Source organism: Stenella coeruleoalba (genome assembly GCF_951394435.1).
Source record: "Stenella coeruleoalba genome assembly, chromosome: 1".
Lineage (NCBI taxonomy): Eukaryota > Metazoa > Chordata > Mammalia > Artiodactyla > Delphinidae > Stenella > Stenella coeruleoalba.
In genome coordinates this window covers 160,236,954-160,258,797 of record NC_137169.1, presented here as the reverse complement: position 1 = coordinate 160,258,797, position 21,844 = coordinate 160,236,954, and the positions used below count along the sequence as shown (strand labels likewise).

At 55.7% G+C, this 21,844-nt stretch overlaps 1 protein-coding gene across 1 annotated transcript; it reads left to right on the top strand.

Moving 5' to 3' along the window:
• The first annotated feature begins 1,886 nt into the window (after window positions 1-1,886).
• ETNK2 (ethanolamine kinase 2) lies at window positions 1,887-20,322 on the top strand. The gene is made up of 8 exons (XM_079914129.1): window positions 1,887-2,481; window positions 4,131-4,390; window positions 7,341-7,463; window positions 12,892-13,034; window positions 13,630-13,713; window positions 16,283-16,428; window positions 18,132-18,205; window positions 19,102-20,322. Exons 1-8 carry the CDS (start codon window positions 2,224-2,226, stop codon window positions 19,172-19,174), a joined length of 1,161 nt encoding a protein of 386 aa, XP_079770255.1. The 5' UTR covers window positions 1,887-2,223; the 3' UTR covers window positions 19,175-20,322.
• Window positions 20,323-21,844: the final 1,522 nt, after the last annotated feature.

Sequence of the window (21,844 nt, the reverse complement as noted above, 5' to 3'; positions counted from 1 at the left end):
TTGTGCTTGTGCCCTCACTCAGGGGCATGGAGCACCTCCTGGATGTGCGCCCTGCCCCCAGCACCAGCTCTTCCCTACTTTGAGGACAAACAGAATAAAGACTTCATGTTCACAACCCCACTGTACCTGGGTTCACTAGGGTTTGAAACAGAGGGAAGCACGACCAAGAGATCATGTGCAGACAGGAACGTGACAGAATGGCAAACTATACGTTCACTCACAAGCACAGGTTCCTGCGTGCAGGGCTGATGCCATCCATCTGACATCAGCAGGGTTCGAGTGGAGTCGAAGGTTTACACAACCTTGGGTGGGAAGTTTGCAGAGAGCCAGCCCCTTGAGGACCAGGGCTAACACTGTGGCAGTGGACTGTGGGCCAGAAAGATGGTCCCAGCTCATGGAAGCCAGCCTCAAGCTCAGGCTCTACGCTCAGGCACTGCAACCCCCCACCCCACACAGCCATTTACCCATGCAGTCTAAGGCACCAACACCTAAAAACATAGAACACCAGAGATCCGACCGATGCTCCCTTTTTACATGTGGAGAAACTGAGGCTCAGAGAGTGAAAGCATTTGGCCAAGAGTGCTCAGTGAAGTGTGAAGGCTGCCCGTCTGACTCAGGTCTGGGGGCTTCCCACCTTGCCACATACAGTTGTACCTTCACAGGTTCAGAGCTTCACCCACCCTGGTATGGGGCCAGGTGCACAAGCACACAGATGTATGCACTGCTGTCTCCCATCTCACAAGACTTGGGACTCAGGCTGATGTCTTCTCCCACTCTGACCCCTTGGACGATCTGCAGGAGATGTGTAGCTTGGGGAATGAGAGGCAGCAGCTACCTGAATGAAGCCACTGACACTGTCCCTCTTCATGACAGCTGCTCACCTTTCTTTTGACTGAAAAAGGTGAGGCACTGAGCGGCCCACCCAGGGCCCAGCAAAGCTCGTACCTCTAGAATTACAGGCTCTTGGAATTGTATAGAACACCAGGGCCTCTCTAGGGCAGCACTCCCACACCTGCCAGCATCCCAGTGCGGAGCCAAGAGCACAATCCTCTGAACTTTCTTGCCTGCTTGGCTTTATTTCCTCACTGTTTGCAGGAAGGGTTGGAGTCAGTGTCATTTCCAGCTCAACAGACTGGGGCTCCATGACCTTAAGTAGGCAGGTCCCCCGATCATCTCCTACCCTGTTCAATAAGACAGCCATATATGGCTATTTACATTAAACATAAAATTAAATTAAATGTCACGCTAGCCGCATTTCAATTGCTGGATAGTCACATGTGGCTGGTGGCCACTGCACTGGACAGAACAGATATAGGACATGTCCATCGTCGCAGAAGTTCCACTGCGCAGAGCTGGATTCTGCACAGCAATCAGGACAGGAAGCTTGTGGTTGAGAGGTTCCTGAATAGGTGAAAGGGTCAACGTGGGGAAATAGGCACTTTTCTGGGTGGTGCAGTGAGAGCTCTCCCACGCGGCCAGGTGACTAGTGAGGTCCCCATTGGCACACCCACCCCCAAAAAGCATCCCCCAAAGTCCCCTCGCCATCGGAAAAGGCCTCTTCCCACGGAGTCTCTTCCAGGAGTCCAGGGATTGGGGGCAGGAAGCTGGCGGACAGGTGGTCTAGCCTAAGCTGACCTCTTGGGAGCAGCGGAATCTCCACACTCCAGGACGCAGTGGTGGGCGGGAAGAGGCTTCCCCCGGCCCTGCCCCGGGTTACACAGGGAGAGCGGCCCCAGCCGAGGTGGGAAGGAGGAGGCCACTTCGCTGCCACGGAAGCGGGGGGAGTGAACCGGGGGCTACCGGGCCTGAGACCCGGGTGGGGGCGGGCCCACCCACCCCGGCCCCACCCGGGCCCCGCCCCCTGCGTCACGGCCTCTCCGGGGGCGTCACCCCGCCAGGCTCTCCAGGTAACTGTGGCCGCAGCCGCCCGCGGTGGCAGGCAGCGCACCCCCACCGGCCAGGGGGGCGGGGCGGGGTGGGGTGGGAGCGTTCCCGCGGCCCCCGCCCCGCGGCCCGTGATGTCACAATCGCGGCGGGCCCCGGCGTTCCCGGGTCGGCTTCGGCTTCGGGCGCCCGGCTGCGAGGCGGCGATTGAAGCGGGCCGCTGGCTCCTGAGTCATGGACTTCCCCTGGCCCCTCCTCTACCACTCCCACTCCCGCGCCGGGCCCCCCCGCGGGGGCTAGCGTCCGCGCGGCGGCTCCGAGGGGGTGGGGCTGCAGGGAATGGCTGTGCCCCCTTCGGCTCCCCTGCCGTGCTCGCCCTTTTACCTGAGGAGGCAGGCGCCTTGCCCGCAGTGCTCATGGGGCATGGAGGAGAAGGCTGCGGCCGGCGCGGGCTGCCGGGAACCGCCGGGCCCCCCGAGGGCCGCCGCCGTCCCGTGCTTCGGCATATCCGTGGACCAGGACGACATCCTCCCCGGCGCCCTGCGCCTCATCCGGGAGCTGCGGCCACATTGGAAGCCCCAGCAAGTTCGGACCAAGGTAGCAGAGCGGGCGCGGGGCAGGGGATGGGGCCCCGCCGGGGCTGGAACGGGGATGCGTGGACGTGTGTTCGTGCATCCTTCCGGGTGTCGGTCCCAGGGGTGCGCGGCTGCTGCCCAGAAGAGGGCTGAAATGGTGGTTTGCGTATGTATTTCTTTCTCCATCTATTTTGGTCCCTAAGCAAAGCTAGGCTCCCGCCTCCCTCGGCCCTCCACACACACCCCTCCTCCTGGGGCTCTCGGGCACGCGGGAGATCCACCTGCCCACTGTCAGCACGTTGTGCGTGCGGGCCCCACCCCCTGTCGGTGTGCGCCGGTGCCCCTCGCTACCCAGAAGCAAGTAGCCATCCGGCTCTGAAACCTGCGGAGGCAGGAACTTTTAAGGGCACCCCCCACACTCACACACCCCATAGTGGGAGCAAAGCCTCCGGGCTCCGGGCTGTTCCTGCTGGTCCCAGGAGCCACCCTGAGGAATTCCAGCTAGCCCCGAGCCCTGAGCTGCGTGGAAAGCCTCACCATCGCCCCTAGCTCTGCCTCAGCTCCCCCTACACAGGGCACCTCCTCGCTCTGCTGGGCACATTGGCAGGGACACAGACGTGGGCAGAGGCTCCCCCTGAGGAGCCTCAGGCTGACTTCCCAGCAGACCTGCCTCCTCTGTAAAGAGTCTTCAGCTGTCCCATTCCCTCTGGGAGCTGCCTGTGGAGGATGCTGCCCTGAGTGGGCACCTGCAGCTTATGCTGGAGTGGTAGGAACTCCATGCTGGTGGGCCTTCTGGGTGGGGAAAGGTGCGGTTCAGGACCATGTGTGAAGGTTGACAGACCCCTTTTGGGGGAGGGGTGAGTGGGTAACATTTTCAAAATAAAAGACAACTCTAGTGTAAAACCATCAGGGCATCAAGCAGGCCTGAGGTTAATTCCAGCACTGGCCTAACATGATGTCTTCCAGTCCCTCCCCTCTCTGGTCCTCAGTGTCCCCACCTTTTATTACTTCGAATGTCCCTAAGATCCCTTCCAGCTCTCTCACACCGTGCCCCATAAATTCCATGGTTCATTCCTCCTTGTCACCCTACCCAGAGAACCTTCCCAGGATCTACTGTCTGTCTCTTCTGGCCCTAAGGAGCTCTGACCCCCTGGCCCTGGGGTGGGTGCCAACCTCAGTGCCCTCCTTTACCCCTGCCGCTGCGTGGGGCAAGGGGGACCGCAAGGAGCCCTCTGCCTGGCAGGTGGTGAGAGGCAAGTTGGGTCAGGCTGTACACGTCCTAGGCTGTACACTCCCCTCCGTCTGCCGCATCCTGGTCCATGGAGGTTTCTTTCAGGGCCCGATGGGAGAGTGAAAAGTGGAGGGGGGAGGTAAGTGGTGTGAAAATTCCTCCACCGCCAAATCCCATCCACTAGAGGCAGACCCAGGAGAAGCATGCCTGGGCTGAGCCCAAGCTGCCATTTTTTTCTTGAACTCTCTGGTCTACCTCAAGCATTGGGAGAGGGTGGAGGGTTAGGAGCAGTGCTGAGCTCTTTACTAAGTGAGAGGGCTAAAGGACGGGGGTTCTGTGCAATTGTGCTCAGCATTCAAACGAGCACCCTGTGCTGGAGCTGGGTCACCACGAGGCAAGAGCAGAGTCCCTGCCCCACACATCCCTCTCCCCCATGCCAGCGCTTCACTGATGGCATTACCAACAAGCTGGTGGCCTGCTACGTGGAGGAGGACATGCAGGACTGTGTGCTGGTCCGGGTGTACGGGGAGCGGACAGAGCTGCTGGTGGACCGGGAGAATGAGGTCAGGAACTTCCAGCTGCTGCGAGCACATGGCTGCGCCCCCAAACTCTACTGCACCTTCCAGAATGGGCTGTGCTACGAGTACATGAGGGGCATGGCCCTGGGGCCAGAGCACATCCGTGAGCCCCGGCTCTTCAGGTGAGGAGGGTGCCCAGTGTATCATTCATCTCCATGATTCCACAGGCCTTGGGCTTTGAAATCGTTGGCCAGCTTCCCTGGTGGAGTGGCGTCCATGAAAGAGACTCTTAAGATCTGTGAACTCCCTGAAATTGCATGAAAAATGTGTGTGTGTTTACGTGCCTTGCTCTGCAGAGAGGAGCTATAGTTCTGTGTAGATTTTCAGTGGGGTCTGCTAAAAGGATGTGTTCTTGGGGAGGCAAGTGAGAATTTTGGTGAACATGGGACCAAAGGGGGATCTGCTTCCTGGCCCATGCCTCAGTCCTCCACCCATCCCAAGTCTGACCTGGAAACATCTCGGAGCCTTGGAAGTGAAATCCCCAGAGTGCTCAGGGTTTCCTGTGCCTCCCCTCCTGCCGAGGGCTCAGGCATTCCTGGAAAATGGGCCTTATCCAGGGTGAGTGTGGTTGTACCAACCCAGAGAGATGCCTCCCCATCCCAGTCTGAGCTCCTTCTGGGCTTCCTGACAAGGTAGGAGCCCAGGTTTAGGGAACTGCTGAGGCTTCCTTCCAGAGGCTCACAAGGACCCATGGCCCCCAGGGAGCTGCTCCTATTAAATGCCTGGATGTGTAGGACCCAGGAACTGGACTTAACGTTTAAGCCCTGTAGATGCCACTGTTGGGGGTCTGGAAGGGGGAGAACCAAAGAAGAGCCCATATTATGCTCTCCTCTGACCATGCTGAGCAAGGATGTCCAGCAGGATCCTTCTTCCTCCCCACAATGCCACGCCCATGTGCAGGGCCCTCAGACCGTAGTGACGCTTGAGGCAAACTGAAATTTACCCCTGACACCGGGAACAACAGCATGGGGGTCTGCTTGAGACCCTTGGGATCTGTCCTGTCCCACCTAAGGGGAAGGAGCCTTTCAGATCTTGAAGGGAAACAGGAAAGCCCAGGCAGGGAGTAGACCAAGAAGCTTCTTAGCCGTCACCTGCTACCCAGCTGACCTCAAGCTAGTGCGCCTGGCCCTATTTGCAGGGAACCCCTAGCAGGCCCTCTAGGGACTTAGAAGAAGGAAATCTGAGAGCACTGCCTCCCGGGCTGGTTGAGCCTCAGGATATTCATGTGGAGTTGTATGTTGTAGCCGTGTGTGTGTGTATCTGGGGTGGGGGTGGGGGACATGCAGCCCTGTGCGAGGGTCTTCTCAGGCTCCAGGTGGTAGTTCAAAATGCACGCAGCTAGAGATGTGAGGTCAGAGCGGGGCCGGGGGAACTCTGTCCTGACTTCTCCCACAGTACCCCTCCCAGCTCTCCCTCAGTCTTGTGCAAAAAAGCTCAGATATTGTCAGGTCCTCACCACTCCCAGTCTCCCGCCACCTCTGGGAATCTGATGCTGTCACTCATTCTTTCATGGAAACAATTACCATTGTCAGGAAGATTGAAGATGGATTTAGGTTTGATGATAAGAAGAACTTTACATTTGGGGGAGAGCCAGAAAGTGGGATAAGTATGGGAGGTAGACCCTTCCTTGATGATTTTCCCAGGATAGACCATTATCCTTCTGGGATGAAGGTGGATCTCTGAGGGAAAGGCAGGGAGGAAGAGGACCCTCACCTCCCAACCTCCGCCTCCTGCGAGGCTTTGCAGCACAAAAACGCTGACTGTTGAGGTTACTTTCATTGCTATTCCAGACAACAGCCCTATTGATATTCAAGGAAACACTCTGTTTAGGCTCTTTTCGGAATCTTCCTTTGGGTAGGGGAACCCCGGGTCTCAGGGGCTGCTCCCCTGCCTTGCCCAAGCCCTGGTGGGCTCCCTCCTGCCCCAGGGCCTCTCGCCTCTGAAAGCACAGCCTTCATCTCTCACCCACTCGGTCGCTGCCACGCCCCCTGCCCCCTCCACCCTCTAGGAGGTGGGAGCCTTGGGGGCTTCTGGAGGAGCCCCTAGTCTGCCCTGCTATCCTGTTGGGCGATGGCTGTCCCTTCCAAGGACCTGGCCAGGGGAGGGGGTGCCCCTGGAACAGCTCGGCAACAAGGTTTCAGACAGCCAATGCCTTTGTTGTCTTTCCCAGTGATTATTATTCGAGCAACAGGCAGAGGCGAAGGAAGCTTGAATGCTGGAGGCTTGGCAGCTGAGGGGGGGGTGGGGCTCCAGAAGGGAGAGCAGGCAGAGGACTGGGGGAGCCCAGCTGGGACACAGGGCCTCAGACGCTGGGGTCCTTATCAAGGCCTTCCCTCTCTGCCCAGTCAGTCCTCTATCCACCCCCGCCCTCTCCCAGCAACCTTCCCCAGCTCTGCTTTCTCCTCTCCCCACCGCCCCCTCCTTCTCTCCCGGGACCTTGGATAATGTCCACAGGAAAACTTGAAAATAGAACGCTGGTTTGTTTTGCGTCCTTGGCACCCAGCCGCCAGCATCAACTCCCTGCCGCAGAGGAAGGGGCTGCCCTGGGCCAGCCTGCTTCCCTCCCCACCTTGGCCAGACTGATAAGAGACAAGCGTTTCTTCCCTGCGTGGCATTACCACCCCCTGATTCCTCGGTGCCCTGCATTTACCTCCCCCTGAGGGTGTGGGTCTGAGTCCAAGGGGGCGGGGCTGGGGTGGGGGGTGGGAGGGGTTCCGCCTCCCTCTCCAGGTGACCCCTCTGTCCTCAGGGGTTGCTGTAGGCACTCAACCTTGAGGTGGGGCAGGGTCACTGACCCGTGGCCAACGGCCCACTGCTTTGCCCTTTCACTCCCTGAAGCTCCCCCGGCTCTGGTTCTGGAAGGGGAGCTGCTGAGCTGAAGGCCTTTATCTCATTTTCACGCCTTCTGCTGAGACCTTCCTTCTGCAGGACCAAGAGCTCCTAACAGATTTGTAATAGCCTACACTTGGCCCCAGTGGACCTTGCAGGGCCATTTCTTTATGCTCAGGAGTGGCTGAGCTGGGGAGGGCCTGCCCCACACTCATACTCTACTCTTCCTGTTTTCTGCTGTAGGCTAATTGCCTTAGAAATGGCAAAGATTCACACCATCCACGCCAACGGCAGCCTGCCCAAGCCCATCCTCTGGCACAAGATGCACAATTACTTCACCCTCGTGAAGAACGAGATCAACCCCAGGTACAAAGATCTGAGAGGGTTCAAGGCTACCACTGTCTCTGCTGCCTTAATATGACCTCCCTTCCCCAGCCCGCCCCGACAGAAGGTTTAGTGGCTTCAGTCCTGATTCCTGAGCCTCTGTCTCCAAGCAGAGTTGGGCTGATTGACGAAATCTCAGGAACTTGTTTCCGCAGTTTTATACCTATGAGCTTCTTTCTTTTTTTTTTTAGAATTTTTAATATTTATTTATTTATTTATTTTACATCTTTATTGGAGTATAAATGCTTTACAATGGTGTGTTAGTTTCTGCTTTATAACAAAGTGAATCAGTTATACATATACATATGTTCCCATATCTCTTCCCTCTTGCGTCTCCCTCCCTCCCACCCTCCCTATCTATGTGCTTATTTCTCCTTCAGTTTTCTGGTTGTGGCGGGGAATAGGGTCAGCATCTCCCCATTTCACCTGAAGGATACTGAGCTCAGAGACTAAGCTTTGCCCAGTGTCACAGGGCTTGTCAGAGGCAGGGCTTCTGTTTCCACACAGGGCCCTTTCTACCTGAGCTGGCTTCTGAGCAATGAGAAGGGAGGGACCGACCTTCTTGCGAATGGGGTGGGGCTGAGTTCAGAGTCAGTCAGAAGAACTCAGCTCATCAGCTGACAAGCCCTTGGACTTCAAGATTCCTGCTACTTGCCTGGGCACCTCTTGTCCCCACATGGCTCTGGGGCCCCGGTTCCTCACCTTGTTCAAACTGACAGCTCGCTGCTTTCTCACTGCTCTTCCCGGGGAGGGGCGCACCCTACCCATCCTGACATTGCCTTTCCCCAGGTAAGACGCAGTTCCCTGGACCTATCCTTATGCTCTCACCGGCAACCTGAGAGTCCTTCTGGCCTTCAGATGCCTGACTCCCCAGCATACCCTTGAGTGCTGAGAAAAGGATGGTGGCATGGAGAAAAGATCGAGGTCGTCATCCCTGCCCCCTGCAAAAAAGGCCATAGTGGGTCTCTGATCCCTCCATGTTCCCCACTGGGGCTGAACATCATTCTTCTCCAAATGTTCGTGGGAGCAGGGCACAGAAGAGGTTTGGAGGAAGGGTATCTCCTTCTCCCTCTAAGATGGTAATAATTAACCATCCCGATCGTGTGTCTCTGTCACATGCATGCACACATGACTTTACCTAGATCCTCCCTGTCAGAGATTATTAAGCACCGCTTTGGGACTACTTGTCTAGGACGTTCAGATGGCACTGACCTTCTATGTCAGATGGCTCTGGGACAAGGACTGCTTTCCCCCTTAGGACTAGAACAGCACATGGAGAGCAAGACCCTCTGATCATCCAGCCCACCACTTTCGTTTGACAGATGGAAAAACTGAGGCCCAGAGGAAGGATGGGACTTGCCCAAGGTTATACTGATATGTGGCAATTCAAGGACTAGAGTCCAGGCCTAATGCTCGGGCATGACCCTTGTTACTGCAGCTTCTTCTGACTGTACTGTCACTGTGTAGCCTCGGGGGGTGACCTTGTTAGGAGGGGAGTGTGCCCTGAGGAAGAGCTGGCCAACTTCCTTTTCTCTTGTCTCACCTTTGACCTTAGGCAAATCAGTTTGCTTAAATTGAGCCTCTTGAGGGGATGATGCCTGCCCTAAACTGTCTAACCTGCCACAAGCAGGGCAGCGATGAGCAATCGCTCGGATGGGGTGAAGCACTTGAGCTCCAGTCGTTGCCTAATAACCCTGATTTAGTCAGTCCTTCATTTCACAAACACTGATTGATTGGGATTTAAAACAACAAAAAACTTGAAGGTGACAGGGGCCCTGCCCTCAAGGAGCTTAGAAACCGTCCCTGTAAATAGGACCTGGCTCTGCAGTGTGTGTGACGTATGCAGGGGTGGGAGCGCCAGGGAAAGTCTTCTTGGCAGAGGTAGTATGGCAGAGGTGAAAAGGGAGGCCTCCGGCTGGAGGAGGCAGCACGAGCACAGCTTGCTTGTGGATGCTGAGTAGGTGAGGGCCTGGCTGGAGCAGATCTTTTTTTTTTTTTTTTAATTTTTTTTTAAGATGTTGGGGTAGGAGTTTATTAATTAATTAATTTTTTTTTTTTTTGCTGTGTTGGGTCTTCATTTCTGTGCGAGGGCTTTCTCTAGTTGTGGCAAGCGGAGACCACTTTTCATCGCGGTGCGCGGGCCTCTCACTATCGCGGCCTCTCGTTGCAGACCGCAGGCTCCAGACGCGCAGGCTCAGTAGTTGTGGCTCACGGGCCCAGTTGCTCCGCGGCATGTGGGATCCTCCCAGACCAGGGCTCGAACCCGTGTCCCCTGCATCAGCAGGCAAATTCTCAACCACTGCGCCACCAGGGAAGCCCTGGAGCAGATCTTCAGGAGGGATTGGGGATGGGTCGTGGGAGATGGGGCTGCAGAGGTGAGTTGGAGCTAGACTGTGAGGGACCTTCAGTGCCAGGTTAAGGAGCCCAGATTAATTTATCAGGCAGTGGAGAGTCAGTGTGAAGGTGTTGGAGCCAGGGGTTCATTGTAAAGGACAGATTTGGGTGGGAGCTGGGGGCTTCGAGGCAGGGAGGCCAGCTGGGAGAGTCTTGTAATTCAGTGGGCAACATCTAGGACTAGGGTTCCCAAATTGGAGCATGAGATTCCCCTGGGTGCTTGCTAAGTACAGATTCCGAGCCTAACCCTGGAGATTGATTGGGAGGTCTTGCATTAGACCCTAGGAATCTGCCTTTTGACCAGCTCTCCAGGTGATTCTGAGGCAGGTGATCAAGGAACCATGCTCTGAGGAACGTTGCCCTAGGGAAGCTTCATGGAGGGATGGAGAATAGGGGGATGAGTCAGGTCTTGTGGAAACAGATTTGATAGTCTTGGTGTTGGGTGGGACATGGGGGAACCCAGCCTGGCTGGGGAAGGTGGGGTTGATAACTGCTTAAGGTTAGGCATCAAGAGGAGCTTTGGATGAGTTGATTGGTATGAGGGCAAAGGTGATGAGTCAGGGGCTTCCCTGGTGGCGCAGTGGTTGAGAGTCCGCCTGCCGATGCAGGGGACACGGGTTCGTGCCCTGGTCCGGCAGGATCCCACATGCCGCAGAGCGGCTGGGCCCGTGAGCCATGGCCACTGAGCCTGCGCGTCCGGAGCCTGTGCTCCGCAAAGGGAGAGGCCACAACAGTGAGAGGCCCACGTACCGCAAAAAAAAAAAAAAAAAACGTGATGAGTCAGTAAGTTTGAACACTTAGAAAGTCCTTTCCCTGTGGGGAGAAGATACTTCCTCCCCCTCCCCCGCCCGGATCCTGAATGCTGAGTGGACACTTGCCAGGCAGCAGTCCCTTCAGGGGAACCCCCAGGCTTCCCTGAGGAGGGCCCCCAGCCCCTTCACCCCCTCCTACTCCTCTGAGGGACAGAGCTGTTCTGCCTGGGATGTGGAAGTTTCTGTGATGCAGTGGTGGGTATACTCTGCCATCCCCACAGCCTTGAGAGAGTCGAGTGATGTCAGGGCTGAAGGTAGCAAAGCTGGTGACGTTTCAAGCGCTCAGGGGAGGGAAGCAGGGCTGCACAGGGAGGTAGAAGGCCTGGACTGTTCGCACAGTAAGCAGCTGTGTGGCCTTGGAGTGGGTAGGGTAGGGGTCAGACAGAGGTCAGGGCCTGGGCAGCAGTCATCTTGGATGTCAAAGACATGTTTTTCAGGCTAAGACCTGGGCAAACCAAAGGAAGCCTCCTAATTCTTATCTTTGGATGGTCTCAGTCCAAGGGGGAAAAAAAAGAATCTTAAAGGAAAAGGTAGCTTCTTAAGAAGAGCCCGGATTAAAATGTATCTTATGCAGACCTGTCAACACAGATAAATTCCAGTGAGGGTGAGGGGAGGCCTCCCCCATCCCACCCCTAATAGACCCCTAGACTCAGAGTGGCCTGTGCAGAGCCCCTGAGGGGCACCGAGGCCCCCTCAGTTCAGAGGCTCAGCTTGACTTTGGATCCTTGGATAGGCTGAGCACTGCTTTCCTTAGGTGAGGGAGTAGAGTACCCAGCTGTGTGAGACGCATCTGGAGGCGGGAGGAAGTCTCTGCCCTCCCCTGAGCCTCAGATGCCCCATGGGGTTAGACGGGAGACCTGAGATCCCCTTTAGCGGTGACCTTCTCAGAGCCTGGAGGGAGCCTGCGGCTCATCCGTGTCCAGGGGAACATGGGGATGCCTTAGTCGCTGACTACTCTTCCCTGTATTCTGGCTTCTGGGCTGCGTGAGGGGCAATGGGGCGTCCTGGGGGAGGGTCAGAGAGGACATGTCTCATTCACACCCTCCTGCGTGTACCCTCACTGCCCTGGACAAGAAAGCAAACAGGAGTCATGTGAATGGAGATAAAACCCCGGAACCACCAATGGGTGGAGGGGAGGAGGCTAGGGTTTTAAGGGTTCTGCTAACTATTTGGTTTTTCAGTATACACAGAACTGTGCTTCCTGGGAGCAAAGTTCAGAGCATCGGAGCACAGTGCACCCTCACCAACTTCCCCATGACCTCTGAGAACATCATTGACTGACCTGTTCATTCATTCCTCAACATGTACTTTTAGCAAAAATGCCTGCCGTGGGCCACAGGATGGGGTGGGCTGAGGGACAGGTGGCCTTCATGCATCTTTGTTCCTACACAAGCAGGGGGCCGGGGCAGGGAAACACACCCATAGTTCAAGGGGGACGAGGTGAGTTACTGAGCCGCAGCAGAGCAAGTGCTTTTCAATTGAAAGGCCCTCGTATCCCCTTGGCCTTGTAGGAGTGGGCCCAAGAAGCAGTTTTTTTTGCTTTCTTCTGTAGACCTGAGTGGTCTCGCTGTGCGATGGGAAGCTAGTCTATATGATCTCTAGTCCTTTCCAACCATGACGCCAGCCACCAGAGCAGGAGGGAGACTCACAGCAACGTCCCTCTGTCTCCTCTAGAGGGTGTCATTGCTGCCGCCACTCCCAGGGCACTGCCATTCTTCCACTGGAGGAGCTCTGGGGTCTTATTTTAGAGAGCTTCACCTTCCCCTAGGAATTGTTTCGAGCATCCCAAGAGCAGGTCTGTTTGCATCCCTCCCCTGCTGCCCTTGTTCTTTCTGGAATAATTGAGTTTGGGCATTCACTCTCCCTCCCCTGACACCTCCTCGTGCCCCCATCCTTATTTCCCTCTCCCTTTCACGAAGTATCAGGACACTGTCCGGTCAGGGACTTTTACGCTTTGCAAAATGCTTTTATGCCCATGTTTTAATCAGCTTCTTAGAATAACCACAGGAAGTCAGAAGGACAGGAAAGGTGAGTGCCATTTTACAAGTGACAAAAGTGGGGGTCTGAAAGGTCAGCCGTTTGTCCAAGGTCCCTCTGCAATAAGAGGTAGTGATGGGGCCAGAGCCCAGGGCTTTTGAGACCAAGCATGTGCCTGTCTGCTATCAGCCCTCCCTCCACCGGCCACCTTTCTTGCCACTGTCCAGCCTTTCTGCAGATGTCCCTAAGGTCGAGGTGTTGGAACGGGAGCTGGCCTGGCTGAAGGAGCACCTGCCTCAGTTGGACTCCCCTGTGGTGTTTTGCCACAATGACCTGCTCTGCAAGAACATCATCTACGACAGCACCAAAGGTACAGCTTCCCTGGCCCTGGCCAGGCAGCAGCAGGGCTCGGGCTGCTTGATCAGCTGGCGTTGGGGTCCTACTCCTCAGCCTGGTACTTGGACAAGCAAAGTGAGACCTTCTGGTGTAGGTCTCAAGTTAATTTGTAGGAGAGAAATGAAAAAGAAACAAATTCCTACTTAGAAAAATCTTTGCCAAGAAAGAACTCAAAATCATGGTTTGTGGAGCCATTCCCCTGACAACGAGGACGTCTTGGCTGCCCTGTGCCTTCCCTGTGTTCCTGATGATAGCTTCACCCCCATGGAGTACTTGGCTTTATTTTCTGGTCCTCAGCCATGCTGAGGACAAATGTCTTTAGTTGGGGAGAGTCTGAGGACCCAGCTCTGTGAGAGGGACAGCCGGAGCTGGGGAAAGGGCAGACAGACAGATGGAAAGATGGAAGGAAGCAACTTAGAAGAAAGTTGCCACTGAGAAGTTGGGTGAGGCTGGGTTGCTGCAGAGGCCAGTGAGAGTCAGTGGGTGCATTCCTGAGGTCTGTGAAAGCTTGACCAAGCCCTATATCCAGATCTGGGGCCAACCCTCACTGCCTTTCCTCTACCTCACAGGTCATGTACGGTTCATTGACTATGAATATGCCGGCTATAACTACCAAGCTTTTGACATTGGCAACCATTTCAATGAGTTTGCAGGTGAGAAGGGCATTACTCTTTGGCCTATATCCTCCTTGTGATGGAGGGCCAGGTCCAGGGGAAGGGTTGGAGGGGGTTCTGTGCATGGGGAATGGAGGCTGGACACCCCTGTCCTCAAGATATCACAGCTTGAGGGAGGGGCCAGTTACAGCCTGCCTTGAGAAAGCACCAGGTCTCATGGGCAGGGGGGTGGGGTGGGGGGCCGGGGCAGACCCACATGCACAGAGCAAGCCCCTGCTGGCCCATGTGGCACTTTGGTACAAATTAGGGAAACGTGCCCTCTGTAGGATCCCTGAGGACATTCGGCTTGGCATGTGAATTCTAAAGAGACCCCGTCCTTCCTCTGGGCAGACACAGCCCACGCCAGCTGGCCCAGCTCAGCTTGATGTCAGCCTCCACTCACCCCCTGTCCAAGCTCCTTTATGCCCAGTCAACCCGTGCAGTCGTACATAGGGGCCCTGCAGGCAGATAAGGGGCAGAACGAGTTGCAAGTAGCTATTTGCCTGGTGACCTGATGAGATTAATCATGGTGCAACTAGTTAACAGTGTGCACTTTGCAACTTGACTCCCCTACTTCACATCCTGGCTTCATTGCTTACTAGCTGCATGACGCTTGGGGCAGGTTACTTACCTTCTCTGTGCCTCTGTAAAATGGAGATGATAATAGTGCCTACTTCATAGTATTGATATGCGATACACACACACCAGTGTGGCACATACTAAGCTCCACGTTGGTATTTGCTGCTGATGTCAGGCAGGGGAGCTTTTCTGCCTCCGAGGGAGGCTGCAGCAGCCATGGAACAGGTTGGATTTGGGGTGTGTCCTGGAAGAGGTTGGATTTGGGGTGTGTCCTGGCATATGCCGTCCTTCCATAAAGGTAGGTGTGTACAATAGAATCATTTGTGTAAAGGAAGCAGGGCAAGTTTTTCCAGCTCAAGGGCTTAATTGTTAAACAATTCGATGGGGCTAAAGAGGCAACTGGTGGATGGAGGTGGACACTGGGGCTGGAGGGACATCCCCAGGCTAGCAGTGCGGGGTGCTCAGCGTGATGTGGCCAGTCCGTATGGCTTAGGATAGGTGAGGCATGCCCAGGCCAACTGTAGAGCCGGCACCTGGGCCAGCCTGAGGCACTCCCCAGGCCAATACAGGCCAATCCTGCCCCTTCTGGAACCCCAGGTGACCAGGGCTGTCAAGCACTGCTTGTACCTGAAGGTATGACTCCCCAGGGTGGCCACCAGCTGCATCTAGGCACCCAAGGGGCAGATGGGGCCTCAGCTGGGCAGAGCAGCTGAGCTGTGGGTGTGGCCTGGAGCAGAGGCTGGCACCCGCACGGCACTGGGCCTGTGATTGCTCGGCTGACAGACCCACTGGCCTTTCCAAAAGGGATAATTTTTAAGCATTTTAAGTCCTTCTCGCCCAGCGCTTGGAGCAAAGTCCAGCTGGAATTTCTCCAAGGGGGCAGACTGCATCCTGCTTCCAAGTTGAGAATGAAGGAGGAGGAACCTAGCATGGGGGGAGGAGGAGGGCAGTAGAGGAGAGAGGCATCTCCTGTGTTCTCAGGAGCAGGGAGACCCAGTGCTGGGAGCTAAGAACCAGCCTCTAGTAACTGGCTGTGTGGCCTTGAACAGCTTTCTTCTACCTGGGCCTTAGTGTCTACATCTGTGCCAGGACGTTCTTCTCCAGCCATACTCTTGGGGGCCCAGAAGTCTGAGTGTGTTTCTCCAGGGATATAAGGGAAGCTTGGGAAAGATAGGAAGAAAAGAAGAGGGAGGAAGAGACCAGACAAGATGGCCCAGTCCTGGTCCTGTCTTTAATAAACTGTTTCTTTCTGTACCAGCTCTGAATCTAGGCTCTCTGCCATCATGCCCAAGATGTGGCTGGTGCGTACTGGGCTGGCAGTCTAAGGACTCAAGGAAGGGTGGGACTAGAGGGAGTCCAGGCCATTTAGCTTAGGGGTTCCAAGCCTGGCTGTGTTTCCGAATCACCTGGAGAGTTGGACATGGGTGGGTGCCTGGCAATCTGTATTTTCGCCAAGCACTCCAGGCGATGTTTTTAGGTTAACCAGCTCAACACTGGTTCAGGAAGCAGTATTTGAGGTGCATTACGTCCAGCCCTTGCTTTACAAATGAGATTTTGGCCAGTGAAAGGAAAGGGCTTGCCCGAAGTTAACTGGAGGTTAGCGTCAGATCTAAGACAGCTAGGCTCCCGATTCGGGGCTCTGACCCAGCGCCTCCGGTGTGCCGTGGTTTTGTGTAGGGCTCAGGGATACAGTGGTGCTGTCTTAGGGCTTCCCCATCACTTCCAGGACTGTGCCTTGCCCCTCAACGAGTCTGCCTGTCTCTGTGCTTTCCTCCAGCTCAGCCCACTGAAAGCAGTGCCCCCAGCTGGGATGGGGGTCGACCCTCCACACATTAGAGTTTGGTGGTCAAAGAAGCTGCGTTCTTTGCACAGCCCCACAGGACACAGGAGATGGAGGTTTTGAGGGGATCAGGGAACACCTACTGAGCTGGAGGAGACCCCCAGGTGGGCCCGTCTCCCAGCAACTTCTGTGCGGCTGCCTCCCCATCAGGTGTGAATGAGGTCGATTACTGCTGGTACCCAGCGCGGGAGACCCAGCTGCAGTGGCTGCGCTACTACCTGCAGGCACAGAAGGGGATGGCTGTGACCCCCAGGGAGGTGGAGAGGCTCTATGTGCAAGTCAACAAGTTTGCCCTGGTGAGTGCTTGTGACTGGAAGGGGTGGGGGAAGGAGAGCTGGGAGGAGGGACTCAGGGCCCACCCCCAGCTCCTACCTTCTCACAGCCTTGTGGTGGAGGAGGAAGCAGAGCCCAGGGTCAGGGGTGAGGTCCTGGGGGAGTCCCATCATATGCTCCTGAACCCCAGCCTAGAGGGGGACTCTGGGAAGAGCCATCTTGGGCATCCTCTTAATACTGACACCCTATTCCCTGCTTTCCTCCCATTCCATCAAGTCCAGGTTCTCTCCTTCCTAGAGAACTACTTCCAAGAAAGAGCCCAGCTTCCTATTTTAGCAATCTCTCATTTGGACAAGTTCTTTCTAGTGTCTAACCTTAGCCTTTCATGCCACAGTTAAATACATCCCTTAAGTTTTGTGTTGGTTTTTTTTTTTTTTCGTCTTTGGAGAAGATAGAGAATGTCAGTTCTAATCCTCCTTGTTAACTGTCTCCACTGACTCACTCAGAACTCAGTGTAAGCCTTTCCCATCAGGCTCTTTCTTCTCAAATTACTGTGCTGTCAGTTCGTGATTTTGAGTGCTAATTATCCAAGGTACATGGTTCATGCCAGGTCTCCACGGAATGCACCAAGGGGATTGCTAACTAGTCTTACTAATGTCAGCCATGCATAAGCGAGAAGACAAGTCAGCTGCCCTGAATTTCACAATATATCAGAGAACTTAAATAAAATCTTTAATTACCTGTAATTTTAAATTGCCTATTCTATTTTCCTCATTGGTATAAAACTGATTCTTATCAGGTTCTTCCTTTTTTAAAAAAAATTTATTGAAGCATATGATTTACAATGTTATGTTAATTTCTGCTGTACAACCAAGTGATTCTTTTTCAGGTTCTTCCTCTTAACTGTTCCACCTATGCCTTCATCTTGCTAAATTTTTAGTAACCATTCCCACTTGCTAATTGATCTCTGCCCCTTTTAAGTCGTGAAAAGGAAATAAAATGGGGGGAGGTGCTATAGAGCCAACCCTAGAGTGAGCAGGACTTGGGGTGGGGCAGGAGAGCCACAGGAGTGGGAGCCCTGGCCGGGGGTCTCTGGAGCAGCAGGAACCACGGCGCTCTAGCTTCTTGAGCCTAGGGTGGTCTGGGCCCTGGGGGGGTTCTGGCTCTGGGGAGGCAGTTGAACCCTTGGTCAGCAGCCCGGCTCATGTCTACACTCACTGTCTGACCTCACCCACCTTGCGATAGAAGAGAGGGTAAGGGGTGAAAGAAGTCCCTTTAGAGGTCTTCCAGTGACTGGACCTCTGATGCCCATGTGGCCAGGGCACTGCAGACGGGGTGCCACCCCCTCCACTGGCAAGCAGGCCTGAGCTCTGCCTTAGGGATTTCTCTTGTCCTGGATACCTTGGGCTTGAAGATTCTCCTGGGTAGGGGAGCGGCCAGGGCTGGAGTTCAGGTTTGGCTTAGGCTGGGGAACAAGCTGAGAGTCTGCTTAAGCCTGAGGGCAGTAGAACCTACTCTGCTTGCCTTTTTCTAGGAGTGGAGTCCCCAGATACCATCCAGTGACTTGACCTCTAGAATATCCCCCACCTGTGCTGGGGAAACCCCACTGTGTCTCTGCCAGCGTCTTAGTTCTGTGTCTTCCACAGTGCCTGTGTCCCTCCAGCTATGGGGGTCCATGACAGGTTTGGGGGGCTCACTACACTGATCTTCTCTGATGTGTTTTCAGGCGTCTCACTTCTTCTGGGCACTCTGGGCCCTCATCCAGAGCCAGTTCTCCACCATCGACTTTAATTTCCTCAGGTGAGTGCAGGGAGCAAGTTGAAAGTCAGTGGCGGCGTGGGGGGTGCGTGGAGGAAAGGAAGAGCCTTGAACCCAGTACGTGGGGGTAAAGGACACCCCAAAGAGAATGTCCAGGTCCATTCCTCTGCCCTGCTCACCATCCCCATTCCAGCCAGCCCATGCGAGGCGGGTCACTGCTCCAGGGATGCCTGGGGAAGCACGTGTGCCCAGAATCCCTCTCTGGAAGTGGTCAGAAACCCTTGCACCCCGCCGCCTGCTATCTGCTTCACTGCCCGGCTCTTCTGCCAGGGCTCTTCCCCACAGAGCCCGGTGCTGAAGGGAATTGCTGGAAATTAGTCTGAAAGATCACGAGTCCAAACCCCATTTTACAGCAGAGGGGCCAGAGTTCCAGAGGGGTGGGTGACCGGCTGAGGTCCCTTGGTGGCTCAGCTGACTGTGCTGCCTCCCTGCATGGGGTATCAGACCCAACTGCTCCTTTAGTGGCCCCTAGTGATATACTAGGGGCTGTACCGAGACTGTACTTGAGTATTGACTACTTAGAAACTGGGCACTTGCTGTGTGGGGGAGATAAGAGTCCAGTTTTACAGAACGAAAAAGTCCTGGAGATCCGTTGCTCAACAAGGTGAACGTACTGACCACACTGAGCTGTAAAGACTCAACAGACAAACCAATATGTTTGGGGAGGGGTTGCTCCAGTCTAATCTAAGAAGAAAAATAAAATTTTAGTGGAAGTGAAAACAAAACAAAACAAAAAACCCCAGCCTGGGCTAGGGTCCATTTGCCCAGACCTAGATGGGCTGAGCTGGTGAGAAACTTTCCTCATGGTGTGAGTGCCCCCAGCAGGGCTCACCTGGCTGCCCTTCTCACCCTCAGTTCCCTTTCCTGTCTTCTGGCAGGTATGCAGTGATCCGATTCAACCAGTATTTCAAGGTGAAGCCTCAAGTGTCGGCCTTGGAGATGCCAAAGTGACCAGCGTTCCCAACCCTCCCCTCCCATCTGCCTGGCCAGACCTGTTCTCCAGGGCTCCATTCTGCTCTGGGGTCTTCACCTTTGGACAAGGTGGGCGAGGGGACAGGTGGCTGTCCCAGGAGAAGGCTCTGCCCGTCGCCAGCCCCCAGTGATGCTTCTGGTGACCATTCTTGGTTGGAGGGGCTGATAGGCCCCAGCTCTGGGGGTCCTCTTCACCTTGCCAGACTGGGTGGTGGGGAGTGCCTGCAGCCTGCCAGGGCTCAGACCGCAACCGCCCTGGAAAGGCTGGCATTCCCAGCCCCGGGCCATCCTGGCATCTGGGCTGCCTTAGACGTGTCTTTGACCTTCCTGGCTTGGGGAAGGGGGAAGGTGGGAGGGCTCCTTTCTACCTCCAGGGCCCTGAGCCTCCAGCCTGTTTCCCCCTGCATGCCCCATGTGGGAGGTGCTGAGCCCAAACCAGCATCCTGCCAACTCTGACAGATGGATGTACATATCTTGGGGGGGGGGGTCTAGAATTGGGTTTGATGGCTCCCCCAGCAGCCACCTCATCTGAGATTACTCCCTTTCTCCAAACCATATCCGATCAAATAACCCCATCCCAAACCTCAGCCTGACGACGTGTGCTCTCCTCCAGTGCCCTTTCTGCTCCAGGCTTGTGTTCTGTACCTCTGCCTCCTGCTGGGAGGGAAGGCAAGGGAATGGGCCACCAAAGCCTGGCTCTGCTTCATGCTGTGGCTTGGCCAGAGGGGACAGAGCCAGGAGTGGGGTGGCTGGACCATAGCCAGCAGGCTCCTGCCTTGTTCCCTCCCTTGCCCTCCAGGCCCTCACTTCCAAGGAACAGTCTCTCCATGTCCACCTTGTGTCCTGAAGTTGACCCACGGTCTCCACACTGGGGAATGACTAGTGGGAGTCTGAGGGCAGGGGCCAGGGACCACCGGGGCTTGCCAGCCTGCAGGAGCCTGGGTGGGGTCGGTCGTGAAGGTGCTGAAGGAGCTGTTGCCCCGACTCTCAATGGCCTCCACCTCCTTTCTGCCCTCACAACCTCTCAGGCCTTTCTGGCTCTGGCCTATAAAATTTTTCATTTGTAAATTATCATGGTTTTCTGCATTAAAACGGCCATTTATGGACCACTCTGTGTCTGAGTGCCACTGGTAGGATTTGACTCAGATGGTGTGACTAGTTCTCCTGCGGTGGGGGGTGGCAGGGCACTCCAGTCCCTCTTCTCTGGGGTCCCTTTGGGCTGCACACTTTGCACCACACCCTCCATTTACCTGGCTCACAAGGCCTGGGGTCCTGATTTGGGTAGACCTGGGCAGAGCTGGTGGTCTCACAGCTCCTCTGCTTTTGACCATCTTAGAATAAGTTGACCCTGAGAGGACACAGCCTCGAGGGAACTAGACCGTGGATTCCAAGAACTTGGCCTATCCAGGTGATGGACCAGTAAGACTCCAAATCCAAGTGCTCAGGACTTCTTCCTTTGTCCTCACTGGCCCCAAGTAGTTGAGTTGAGCAGAAGGTTGCTGTGCCTGAGAGCAGGCAAGGGTGATTTCCGGACCCAATATGTCACTTTCTCAGAAAGCCAGAGGGAGGGAGAACGGAAGCTCCAAGGTGAGTGGGGCACCCTCCCAGCTTCCCAGGCTGCACTCCCAGGGCCCCCAGAAGGCACCTGGTTCCCTTATTGGTAGCAACCGCAGCAGCAGCAGGTGCCTTCCAGGTGGACCCTGCCTGTTTGGCTTTTGCCTACAAAAGTACCAGCGTGCCATGGCAGCCGCTGGAGCTGAGCCGGCACTGGCAGCTGGGGCCTTGTTCAAGGTCATGGTGATCCAGGGTGGCCAGGCCCCTGACGAGTAGCAGTATCGCATCTAGGAAGGGCGCTAGTGGAGGACACGGCTGAAAGATCTTCCCCGGCATAGGGAGGGTGCCAGGGCTGGGCAGGTAGGGCCTCTGAAGGTCATCTGTGGGGTCGGGTGGTCATGCGCACCACCTTCCTGAGGACTGTATGGCAGTGCCCACGCTCCTTGTTCCTCTCAGATCCACCTCTGGAGCTGAGGGCAGAAAACCACTGTGAAGGCAGCTTCGTTTCCAGCCTCCTGGGGCCTTGATGTCACAGCACTGAGATGGTGGTACAGCGGTGAGCAGGGCCCCCCAGGTATCATCTTGTGCCCCTATAGCCCGGCCACCACCAGCACCAAAGGAATTAACCTGCAGGCACCATCCCACTACCGCCTTTAAGAAAGTATCCTCATTCCTCCAATTCTCCAGGGGAATGGGCAGGTGGGGGCAGGGGAGTTTAGGCACACCCCTCCCGCACAAAGCCCACCGTCTCGCCTTTCACTGCCACCCCGCCCCCCTGCCCACCGGGCTCGGCACCAGGCCTTGGAGACTCAAGGGTGGCCTTGACTCCACTCCCTCAGGCCACTTCTTGACACTTAGCAGGCTCTCCAGGCAAAGCACTCCTGGACTCTTCATCTCTGCTGGGCTCTCACCCCTAACCTCCGGAGAGGCACAGAGAGGGCAGAGAACAAGCTCGTGCCCCACCCTTCCCAGTAATGGTAATGTCCAGGACGCTCTGTTCCTGGCCTTTTAACCCATCTGACCCCATCCTGCCTCTCCGGGGGCCAGGGGGGTGGGGCTCCAGGGCACCAACCACAGGTTCCCGGGCAGAGCTTT

Coding starts and splice junctions, on each gene's coding strand:
- ETNK2 (XM_079914129.1), top strand. CDS start 2,224: ATGGCTGTGCCCCCTTCGGCTCCCCTGCCGTGCTCGCCCTTTTACCTG. Junction 4,391..7,340: donor CGTGAGCCCCGGCTCTTCAG/GTGAGGAGGGTG, acceptor TTTCTGCTGTAG/GCTAATTGCCTTAGAAATGG. Junction 7,464..12,891: donor AAGAACGAGATCAACCCCAG/GTACAAAGATCT, acceptor GCCACTGTCCAG/CCTTTCTGCAGATGTCCCTA.